Source organism: Coccinella septempunctata, chromosome X (genome assembly GCF_907165205.1).
Source record: "Coccinella septempunctata chromosome X, icCocSept1.1, whole genome shotgun sequence".
NCBI classification, from domain to species: Eukaryota; Metazoa; Arthropoda; class Insecta; order Coleoptera; family Coccinellidae; genus Coccinella; species Coccinella septempunctata.
In genome coordinates, this window is record NC_058198.1 from 8,740,136 (window position 1) to 8,753,163 (window position 13,028).

The window sequence follows — 13,028 nt, forward strand, 5'->3', positions numbered from 1 at the left end:
CGCCCGGGGCAAGCGCCCCGCTTGTCCCCCCCTAGATCCGGGCCTGACATTACCTTTTGACAAGGACTCACCCCTTTAATTCTTTCGCAACTATTCATTTACACCCTGTTCATGCAGTGGTTCAGTTTCTGAACGAATCCTATGTATTGGGATGTTGAAATTGTTAATCATTTTCCTCCACACTTTCAGAATCTGATTGAATAAGTGTGAAAAAAATCTTGAAAAAGTTTCGAACCTTATCAAGAATTCGATTGTGAAAAACTTTTCTTGCAGTGCTTGCTGTTTTTATTGATCCATGCTGGTTTATTCCTGCTTCAAATTCTTCAATTGATTTTTTACTACATTATTCCTTCCATGATGAGTTTTTCACCACTGCTCCCGTTTCGCTATATCAATAACTTCTTCAGGTGGATGAAATAAAATATTCCTACTTTATAAGGTTGGAAAATTGCTCGAATGCAAGCGTTTCTCGACTGAAACGAACCTCCTCATTAGGGAAGACGTTATTTCAGGACCATCTGCGAATGACAGATGCCAAAGGGGGGTCAACACCTTACCGTGTTGGAAGGTATTTCCTTCTCGTGGAAATTCTCAATTACGTATGCGAATATCTGAGGTGAAGGGCGGGATTCCAAGAAACATTGTCCGTCTATGAAGAATTTATGGTAGTTTATTCATAGACGATTTTAAAACCTCCAACGACGTTCCGGTTTGTAATTCCCATCTTTCTCGGTTTTCCCAATCTTCCTGACGTGAATTCCGCTACGACACGAGCCTGTGCAACACAGCGTCCCAGGTAATTTTCGTTCCCTGCTCTTTACGTATCCACCTTTTGGTAATATCCATTTGGAACTTTGTTCAGCGGTTCCTTTTTCTCTCTAGTGGCTGCATTAGGGGAAAATGAACTATACTCGGACGTGTAGAATCCAAAGAACGTATGAAAATTTTGTCATTAGTTTTTCTTTTAATACATTGATTGTTTTTAAACATTGATAGTTTCGACTTGAATTCATTATATTTCCTAACGTTGTGAAATTCATTTCAGTCTCTGCATTTAAGCAATGTTATGAAGGCTGTCAAAACTATTCTCTCATCACCAATAGAGTAGTGAATAGCCACAAAGTGAGCACATTGCCAACCTAGCAATGCTCTCAAAAAATTGTCTTCTTTCAATACACTTGCTAGTAAAGGAGAACAAACTCCTTTCATTGGCCAAGAACCAATATACTAAGAAGTATCTAGAATCTAGACCTTAGCAAGAATATGCTACACCTCCTCAGTGGGCATTGTCTCCTCAGGAAGCACCCCAATGTACAAGAAATGGCCTACTTGTTCTGGATGCGAATTTCAAGTATTTTGTGTTTTATTGATCTTACCTTTCCGCAGTGTGAAGACATACCATTTTCAAAACGAATAAACTAGTGCCAGTATACAATTCTTATAGCATATATACATGAAGTAGGTTTCTCTGTTCTTCAAGAACTAATCGAATCGATTGTTCTGTATTTCACACGTTACTTAACCAGCACCAAATCCCTTGAACGTTCGATGGGATTAAGGTCTGGTAAACAGTTTAATCCTCTCACACCCTCCGTCTCAAAGGCATTTTTGGTATGCGGTAGGGCATCGCCCCATTGTGGCATCGAACGTACACAATACCCTTGCCCAATTGTTGTATGGATATTAAGGGAATTCTTTCACGTAGCATGATGCCAACTCAAAACATAGCTTTTATTTCACTTTATTTCGGAATTTGCCTAGCAAATTAAGCAAAAACGCTGATCGATCTCGATTTCATTCTAAAAGTCGATTATTTTTCACTTTGGATGAATGTTTTTGAAATTGTTATGGATACAGGCAACACTGAATGAACAATTGATAAAATTACTACTCATAAGACATGGTCGATCGAAAGTGCTTATTTGTGAGTTTTGCATGAATTACTGTTTATTTTAGAGCTTTCAAACCATGTAGAAAACGTTTGGAATGCAGTTTTTCTACATGTTTCAAAAGCTCAATAGTTTCGGAGTGAGAAACACCTTAATTTCTTTCAATTAAAAATCGATCCAATTCTAAGTGGTGCTGATCATTGTCGATCAGGAGGGTTGCGAAACATTCCCAACCAAAAGATAGATCATTATACCTTGATTCATCAATAGGGAGAGCATGCCTTTATAGGTATCTGACCATTTCGAGGGTAATAACGCCTTTCAAAGCTTTCGACAGTACGAAAATAAGCGCTTTGGTTAGCGCGTACCAACCACACAACCGAATAAAGTCTTCTAGAACACGCAACTGAGAATAATGTTTGAAAAACTGTAATAAATCTCACAAAGGCAATCAAAATTCGATCCACCAAAGAGGAGAGCATGCCTTTATGTCTATGCGACCCATTTTAAGATTGATAACGCCTTTACAACCTTGGACAGCATGAAAATAGCGTTATGGCTAGGTTATATTAACCATTTGACTGAATGAAACCTTCTAGACCTCATAACTAGAAAAAATGTGGGAAAAACTGTTGTGAATCTGGAAAAGACGATTAACATTTGATCCATCAACGGGAAGAGCATGCCTGTATACATATGCGACTCACAGCCTTCGACGGCATGGAAATTAGCGCTATGGTTAGGTCATATCAACCATACCACTGAATGAATCTTTCTGGAACTCCCAACTAGAAATAATGTTGGAAAAATTATTGGCAGAGAGCATGCCTTTATGCATGTGTGAGTGTTTTCAGGTGGATAACGCCTGACGCCTACCAACAATATGACTGAACAAATTCAAGTAGAACATACATACTCGAAAAGGCAATCAACATTGGATCCACCAAAGAGGATAAAATGCTTTTATGTGTATGCGACCCATTTTTAGATTGATAACGCCTTCACAACCTTCGACAGCATGAAAATTAGTGCTATGCTTAGCGCATACCAACCATACGAAAGAATGAAACCTTCTAGAATTCACAACTCAAAATAATGTTAAAAAAACTGAAAAAAACTTGAAAACGCAATCAACATTCGATCCACCAAAGAGGAGAACATGCCTTTAGGTGTATGCGACCCATTTTTAGATTGATAACGCCTCCACAACCTTCGACAGCATGAAAATTAGTGCTATGCTTAGCGCATACCAACCATACGACAGAATGAAACCTTCTAGAATTCACAACTCAAAATAATGTTAAAAAAACTGAAAGAAAACTTGAAAAGGCAATCAACATTCGATCCACCAAAGAGGAGAACATGCCTTTAGGTGTATGCGACCCATTTTTAGATTGATAACGCCTCCACAACCTTCGACAGCATGAAAATTAGTGCTATGCTTAGCGCATACCAACCATACGACAGAATGAAACCTTCTAGAATTCACAACTCAAAATAATGTTAAAAAAACTGAAAGAAAACTTGAAAAGGCAATCAACATTCGATGCACCAAAGAGGAGAACATGCCTTTAGGTGTATGCGACGTATTTTTAGATTGATAACGCCTTCACAACCTTCGACAGCATGAAAATTAGTACTATGCTTAGCGCATACCAACCATACGACAGAATAAAACCTTCTAGAATTCACAACTCAAAATAATGTTAAAAAAACTGAAAGAAAACTTGAAAAGGCAATCAACATTCGATCCACCAAAGAGGAGAACATGCCTTTAGGTGTATGCGACCCATTTTTAGATTGATAACGTCTCCACAACCTTCGACAGCATGAAAATTAGTGCTATGCTTAGCGCATACCAACCATACGACAGAATGAAACCTTCTAGAATTCACAACTCAAAATAATGTTAAAAAAACTGAAAGAAAACTTGAAAAGGCAATCAACATTCGATCCACCAAAGAGGAGAACATGCCTTTAGGTGTATGCGACGTATTTTTAGATTGATAACGCCTTCACAACCTTCGACAGCATGAAAATTAGTACTATGCTTAGCGCATACCAACCATACGACAGAATGAAACCTTCTAGAATTCACAACTCAAAATAATGTTAAAAAAACTGAAAGCAAAGTTGAAAAGGCAATCAACATTTGATCCACCAAAGAGGAGAACATGCCTTTAGGTGTATGCGACCCATTTTTAGATTGATAACGCCTCCACAACCTTCGACAGCATGAAAATTAGTGCTATGCTATCCACCAAAGAGGAGAACATGCCTTTAGGTGTATGCGACCCATTTTTAGATTGATAACGCCTCCACAAACTTCGACAGCATGAAAATTAGTGCTATGCTTAGCGCATACCAACCATACGACAGAATGAAACCTTCTAGAATTCACAACTCAAAATAATGTTAAAAAAACTGAAAGAAAACTTGAAAAGGCAATCAACATTCGATCCACCAAAGAGGAGAACATGCCTTTAGGTGTATGCGACCCATTTTTAGATTGATAACGCCTCCACAACCTTCGACAGCATGAAAATTAGTGCTATGCTTAGCGCATACCAACCATACGACAGAATGAAACCTTCTAGAATTCACAACTCAAAATAATGTTAAAAAAACTGAAAGAAAACTTGAAAAGGCAATCAACATTCGATCCACCAAAGAGGAGAACATGCCTTTAGGTGTATGCGACCCATTTTTAGATTGATAACACCTTCACAACCTTCGACAGCATGAAAATTAGTGCTATGCTTAGCGCATACCAACCATACGACAGAATAAAACCTTCTAGAATTCACAACTAGAAATAATATTGCAAAACTGTTAGAAATCTCGAGAAGACAATAAGCATTTGATCCATCAATGGGGGAGCATCCCTTCATGCATATGTGACCATTTTCAGGTGGATAACGCCTGACACATACCAATCATACGACTGAACAAATTCACGTAGAACATACATTTCAAAACAATGTTGGAAATACTGAACGAACTCTCTAGAAGGCCATCACTACTTGTTTCATCGATGAGGGGAACATGCCTTTATTGGTATTGTACCAGTTTAAGGGTGATAACGCCTATCACAACATTCGGCAGCATGCGGCAGCGCTATGGTTAGCGCATACCAACCATACGACTGAATAAAATCAGTAGTGGTACCTTATAGAACATCCGACTGTGAATAATGTTTGATAAACAGTAATAAATCTCGCAAAGGCAATCAATATTCAATCCACCAAAGAGGAGAGCATGCCTTTATATGTATGCGACCCATTTTTAGAGTGATAACGCTTTCACAACCTCCGACAGCATGAAAATTAGCGCTGTGGTTGGGTCATACCAACCATACGACTAAATGAAACCTTCTAGAATTCACAACTAGAAATAATGTTGCAAAACTGTTAAAAATCTCGAAAAGACAATCAACATTCGATCCATCAATGAGGAAAGCGTATTATGTTGAATATGTGACACTTTTCAGGTGGATAACGCCTGACGCATACCAATCATACGACTGAACAAATTCACTTAGAACTTACATTTCAAAACAATGTTGGAAAAACCGAACGAACTCTCTGGAAGGCCATCACTACTTGTTTCATCAATGAGGAGAGCATGCCTTTATTGGTATCCGATCAGTTTGAGGTTGATAACGCCTTTCACAACTTTCAGCAGCATGAAAATTAGCGCTATGGTTAGCGCATAAAAACCATACGACCGAATAAAGTCTTCTAGAACACGAAACTGATAATAATGTTTGAAAAACTGTAAGAAATCTCGCAAAGGCAATCAATATTCGATCCACCAAAGAGGAGAGCATGCCTTTATATGTATGCGACCCATTTTTAGAGTGATAACGCCTTCACAACCTTCGACATCATGAAAATTAGCGCATACCAACCAAACATCAGAAGGAAGCTCTCTAGAATTCACAACTTGAAAAACTTTGAACGACTGGGTTGGACTGAGGGATGAAGAATTCCGAAGGAAGTAAGCCAGAGATTCGAAATTTTCAGAGTAGATTGATTGCCTGAATGCGCGGATTGAGCTCGTTGATGAGCAAAATCTGCTCAATAGTTTCGGAGTGAGAAGCCCCTAAATTTCAGCCAACTAAAAATTGACCCAGTCGAACTGAAATTTGGCAAGTAGGTAGTTGTGGAGTCTGTGAAAACAGAATACTCATAACTTTCATACAGAGACATCCTCAGTGGTGCTGAAAACCTTTCTGCAATGATGCATTGGTGCTTTTGAGGATATTCCAAGAGGATCTGGTCATTGTCGATCAGGAGGGTTGGGAAAAATGGGGCAGATCCGAGCAGATCCGCGGACTAAGGCGGCATCTGCATAGAGGTGGTGGCTGGAAGCAACATCGGCAGGCGGTGGCCGCTTTGGAGAAGTGGAGCAGAGCAGAGCGTGTAGCCGGGTTGACGCGCGTGCGAATTGTCCTAGGGCAGAAGGAACCGGGGGTGAGAATCCGGGCAAGGGAGGCGGGATGCTGCGCCCGAGATCAGCTCTCAGTTTAACGGTGGAGACGGCGTGATTAAGCAATAGTGCACCTCGTGCTGGCAACGGCACGTCAACTGAAGTAACTGGTGCATGTCGACGAGCTTTGGCCATGTCTACTGCTGGAGAAGATGATTGCAAACAGCCGATGTCACCCTCGGGCAAGGGAATCGTCGACGGCCACTGCACACCGGCTAAAACAGGTACTTATATTATTAACCGCCGTGCACATGTAGAAAATTGATACAAATCGCGCGCCACCCTCTAAACGCATGATGGGAAATTAATCGGTCAATCAGAAACTTCCGTGAGTCCTGTCGCTTTCAATTATGCGCGCACTGCTTCTTTTCCGTACTTTGAAACTGGGATATTTTGAATTTTACGCGAAAATCCCTTCTGAACTTAGAGTATCGATTTGGGGGTGAAGATCATAATTTTTGGTGGTTTCACCGAGGAAACTACCCGTCAGATTTTTGAATTGTTCGAGACATGAGCAGTGTATTCGGAGAGTTATCGTATAATTCGTAGAAGTTGATGAATTTTTTCAAGCGGAGCGAATTAAAAATTTTATTTGAAATTTTCAGATACCAAATCTACACATTTCACTCAATACTAGTTCTGTACTGTATTTAACCCTAAAAAATTTGGAAATGAGTTATAAATGATTATTCAAATCGCCAATTTATTGACTGCTCGGTTTCAGAAGTTAATAGGGGTTGCGAAATCTGTAGTTCATCACGCTCGGTACTGTTAATTGCTTACCGTAGATTGGGGGGGTGAAAGACCTCCCAACCGCAGGCTCAAACTCCGGAGAATTTCCAATCGAATTAATCGTTTCCACATTTCTTTCTGATTGAATTCAATTCCAGAATGTATTTGACACCAACTGGGTTGATCTGGGGGTGGTTCTTCACTAATCGAATGTGTGAAAAATCCTCACCTCCAAACTCAGAACTTTTAAATATTTAAAAAATGATGTTTTCTCCAACGAAAACAGTCTCACAAAGGAGCAAATTATTACTCCCTCTTTTCATATTATCTTTTCCCTGCCACCTTTAAAAGTCGAGAGAGGCCTCTTGGGGTATGTCATTAAAAATGTTTTCTTGAATAAATAGTCACAACAGAAATCTTGTGCATCCATTCTTTTTGATGAATGTTCATTCCTGATTATTGAAGATAAACTTGCAAGAAAAAAATTAAAAATAAAAATTATTTCAGTAAAATTATAAAAAGTTAGAAAAAAAAATTATGGAGATGCACTATTTTCAGTATTCTCGTAATAAGAATAAGTAGTTTATTGGGAGAGGAATAACAACTTGCATGGTTTAGTGATTTACATATAATATGTATTATAAAGATAATGAACATCATCCACAAAAGTTTCTTTAGTAAGGATTCAAGTGGCGAACCATTCATTCCATATTATTAGGCGAACCGAAACGTCATCAGAATTCGATAGCGTTTCCCATCAACCTGATTTATTCAGATAAATTGGTTGAAGTTCACGTCGATGAGAGTGAAAATTTAATTTGAAACTTTCCTCGGTAGAGAAGTATCCATTCTAATGAATCATCGAGTTCTATATTTAATTGCACTCGATATTAATAAAAACTTTCGGAGTGATGAAGGAAGTACACCCACGTTTTGAATCGAACAAACAGTTAAGTTTAATGGATATGCAACGTAGTTTTATTCTATCCAGTCGAGCACTCCATCTCAAAAACACTCCAGTTCTAGTGTTCTCATCTGGTGAAACTTTCTCAGGTGGTTCGAATTCAGTGGCGTTTTCGACAAACGAAAAAAGAAAAAGGCCTCTTCAAATCGACAATGGATGGTGCGATAGGAGCATCTTCCATAAAAGTGTCCGAAGAATTTGATACTCAGTTTTTGTAGGGACTGTAGATGTGGGGAGAACAAAAGAACACCATTTTCGTCCTCATTTGAGCCTTGTGCATAGAAATCCGATCCATTCTAGTCCTGAAGGGACATTTGTCACATGTTCTCATCAGCAGAACAGTGAGTAATGTGACATGATTCTTGGTCAAACCAAGGAAGAACGTAGATGAAAACACTGAACCCTTAGGAACACCTCAGCTCCAACTGAGTTTGTCAGAGGGACATTCTACACGACCACGTGCATATATGTTCCTTGCGGCTAGAAAATTGCTGAATAAAATCTTCCAGAACATACAATTTCAAATATTGTTAGAAAATCTAGACGAAATCTTGAAAAAATTATTAACATTTGATGCATCAATGAGAAGAGCAAGCTTTTATGTGTACTTACACATACCTATGTCCCTTTTCAGGTTGACAACGCCTTTCAAGGGCATACCTACTATATACGACTCAATGAAATGATGTAGAACATACATATAACTCAAAAAAATTTAGGTTGCAGTTGATTCATTAATGAGGAGAGCAATACTTCATAGGTATCTGACCAGTTAGGTTGATAACGCCTTTCACAACAGCATGAAAATTAGCGCTATGTTAGCGCTTACCAACCATACGACCGAAAACAGAAATAATGTTAGGAAAACAAGGAGAAATTTCGAGAAGGCAATCAACATTCGATCTTCCAAAAAAGAGAGCATGCAAGCGTAGCAACCTTTAGGTTGATAACGCCTTTCACAACCTTTTACTGCATAAAAATTAGCGCTATTGTTAGCGCGTACCAACTATGAGGCAAAATAAAATGTTCTAGAACATATAACTCAAAATAATGTTAGAAAAACTGGAATTATATTTGATCCATCAAGAAGGAAAGCATCTCTATGTGTATGTGACCCTTATCAGGTTGATAACGCCTTCCTAACGCATACCAATTATACGGCTGAACAAAATCACGTTGAACATATGTACAACTCAAAAAAATGTTGGAAAAACTGAACGAACCTTCCAGTAGACCATTACACCTTGACTCATCGATGTGGAGAGCATGCCTTTATAGGTATCTGACCAGTTTAAGGGTAATAACGCCTTTCACAACTTTCGACAGCATGGAAATTAGCGCTATGCTTAGCAAATACCAACCATAGGACTTGATAAAATTATCTAGAACACATAACTTAAAGTAATGTTAGAAAAACTGGAAGAAATTTCGGAAAGGCAATCAAACTTCAGGTTGATAACGCCTTTCACAACCTTCGACAGCAAGAAAATGAACGCTATGGTTAATGTTATGAGTTAACGTATATGTATGTTAGAAAATCTGGAAGAAATCTCGAAAAGACAACTAACATTCAATAAGGAGAGCATGCCCTATTGGATAACAGACCAGTTTTAGGTTGATAACGCCTTTCACAACCATCGACAGCAAGAAAACGAGCGCTATGGTTAATGTTATGAATTAACGTATATGTATGTTAGAAAATCTGGAAGAATTCTCGAAAAGACAATTAACATTCAATAAGAAGAGCATGCCCTATTGGTTAACAGACCTGTTTTAGGTTGATAACGCCTTTCACAACCATCGACAGCAAGAAAATGAGCGCTATGGTTAATGTTATGAATTAACGTATATGTATGTTAGAAAATCTGGAAGAAATCTCGAAAAGACAATTAACATTTGATCCATCAATGAGAAGAGCATGCCCTACTGGGTAACAGATCAGTTTTAGGTTGATAACGCCTTTCACAACCATCGACAGCAAGAAAATGAGTGCTATGTTTAATGTTATGAATTAATGTATATGTATGTTAGAAAATCTGGAAGAAATCTCGAAAAGACAACTAACATTCAATAAGGAGAGCATGCCCTATTGGATAACAGACCAGTTTTAGGTTGATAACGCCTTTCACAACCATCGAGAGCAAGAAAATGGGCGCTATGGTTAATGTTATGAATTAACGTATATGTATGTTAGAAAATTTGGAAGAAATCTCGAAAAGACAATTAACATTTGATCCATCAATGAGAAGAGCATGCCCTACTGGGTAACAGACCAGTTTTAGGTTGATAACGCCTTTCACAACCATCGACAGCAAGAAAATGAGCGCTATGGTTAATGTTATGAATTAACGTATATGTATGTTAGAAAAACTGGAAGAAATCTCGAAAAGACAATTAACAATTGATCCATCAATATGGAGAGCATGCCCTAAAGGGTAACAGATCAGTTTTAGGTTGATAACGCCTTTCACAACCATCGACAGCAAGAAAATGAGTGCTATGTTTAATGTTATGAATTAACGTATATGTATGTTAGAAAATCTGGAAGAAATCTCGAAAAGACAATTAACAATTGATCCATCAATGAGAAGAGCATGCCCTACTGGGTAACAGACCAGTTTTAGGTTGATAACGCCTTTCACAACCATCGAGAGCAAGGAAATGAGCGCTATGGTTAATGTTATGAATTAACGTATATGTATGTTAGAAAATTTGGAAGAAATCTCGAAAAGACAATTAACAATTGATCCATCAATGAGAAAAGCATGCCCTACTGTGTAACACACCAGTTTTAGGTTGATAACGCCTTTCACAACCATCGACAGCAAGAAAATGAGCGTTATGGTTAATGTTATGAATTAACGTATATGTATGTTAGAAAATCTGGAAGAAATCTCGAAAGGACAATTAACATTTGATCCATCAATGAAAAGAGCATGCCCTACTGGGAAACAGACCAGTTTTAGGTTGATAACGCCTTTCACAACCGTCGACAGCAAGAAAATGAGCGCTATGGTTAATGTTATGAATTAACGTATATGTATGTTAGAAAATCTGGAAGAAATCTCGAAAGGACAATTAACATTTGATCCATCAATGAAAAGGGCATGCCCTACTGGGTAACAGACCAGTTTTAGGTTGATAACGCCTTTCACAACCATCGACAGCAAGAAAATGAGCGCTATGGTTAATGTTATGAATTACGTATATGTATGTTAGAAAATCTAGAAGAAATCTCGAAAAGACAATTAACAATTGATCCATCAATATGGAGAGCATGCCCTAAAGGGTAACAGATCAGTTTTAGGTTGTTAACGCCTCTCACAACCATCGACAGCAAAAAAATCAGCGCTTTGATTAATGTTATTAATTAACGTATATGTATGTTAGAAATAATTGAAGAAATTTCGAAAAGACGATAAACATTTGATACCTCTATAGAGAGAGCATGCCTTAATAGATAACTGACCAACTTAAGGTTGATAACGCCTTTCACAACCATTAAGAAAATGAGCGCTATGGTTTATGTTTGGTTAATGTTATGAATTAAGGTATATGTATGTTAGAAAATCTGGAACAAATATTGAAAAGACAATTAAAATTTGATTCATCAATAAGGAGAGCATGCCCTAATGGGTAACTGACCAGGTTTGGGTAAAAAACGCCTGTCACAACCTTCGAAAGCATGATAATTAGCTCTAAAGCTAGCACATACCAACCCTACGACCGAACAAAATTGTTCGTTCCTCATCTTGTTGGGATTTTCGTGGCACTGAGTAAATTTGTATGTGTGCTCCCTTAGCGCTCGGAATGCTATGAAAATTTTTCCATTATGTATGTTGATACAACTTAGGCTCTGAGGAAACACATCGAAACTCGAACTCTATCCAACCACTTCATCGTCGGTTCTTCGTCTGAGAAGAATAAGGGAGGAGAGGGACGGAACAGCAATTTGTATTAAAAAGTTTTTTCATGTCATTTTCTCCGGAAATTCGGGAATTCTCCGGGGGCAAATTTGAATATGACTTGTTTTTATGTGCGGATTCGAACGAGCAGGGTCCCTCTATGAAATTCAACTAGATCCACCGATTATATACGAAATGAGAAATTGCTGAGGAACTTAAAGACTGGAATATGACAATTTGCCTTAAAAATCGCTTAATATGCTCATGCCCGGACGGCTCCATTTTTATATAAATTATGGAATATATTCAGTTCGGATAGAACGACCCGAGGACGGAAGGGTGGAAAGATTTTTTGATTTATATGTATGAAAATGTCCTCGCCGCCCAAATATTCTCACCTGTTTCCGCCAATTTACATAAATCGATGGATTCGGGGTTACTGGGCATCCGAGTGTGATATATGGATGATGATATTGGGCACGAAGGGATGATTCCCGGGGAAAACATGTCGATTTCTTTCGAACCCAATATATAATCTACTCCGGTTACACGGACATCGAGACAACAAGTTAGGGGAGGCAAACTTAACATGACAGACACGTTGTACTTTAAAAAACTGAAAAAAGCGTTTTGAAAACAATGTTAACTGAAAATTAATAACTTAATAACACTATTTTCACTCAAAAGTAAGTAGTTTCATTGTTTCTTTATCGATTTTCCATACAGGATGATCCTTTGACTCGTACAAATTTTTGAGCAGTAGATTCTTGAGATTAAATGAAACACTTTTTCCCTTCACCATTTTTTCCGAATCGGCTCGGTTCAAAAGATACAGGCTGTTGAAAAACCATGAAAAAATGTTATTTTTACTTTTCTTACAAACGGTTTCATCGAATAAAATGAATTTCGGAATAAAGTTCTTCATTTACCTGATGAATCTTTATCGAACACAAGTCATCACCCACGTCTTCCAGTTTTCTCATTTTTACCATTACGTACCATAAAAATAGGTACCCAAAACTCAAAAAACCCAACTCTTGAAACTAA

At 38.1% G+C, this 13,028-nt stretch overlaps 1 protein-coding gene across 3 annotated transcripts in view; it reads left to right on the forward strand.

The window, feature by feature from the left end:
- Positions 1–13,028, forward strand: part of LOC123321288 (solute carrier family 12 member 6) — an 82,938-nt gene that overhangs the window by 20,431 nt on the left and 49,479 nt on the right. The window contains exon 1 of one of the 3 annotated variants that reach the window (XM_044908753.1): positions 6,438–6,604. The exons of the other annotated variants lie outside the window; for them this stretch is intronic. Within the exon in view, the coding sequence (XP_044764688.1) occupies positions 6,514–6,604 (91 nt within the window). The 5' untranslated portion in view covers positions 6,438–6,513. Of the gene's footprint in view, positions 1–6,437; positions 6,605–13,028 lie in introns of those variants that run through there. 3 annotated transcript variants of the gene reach the window in all.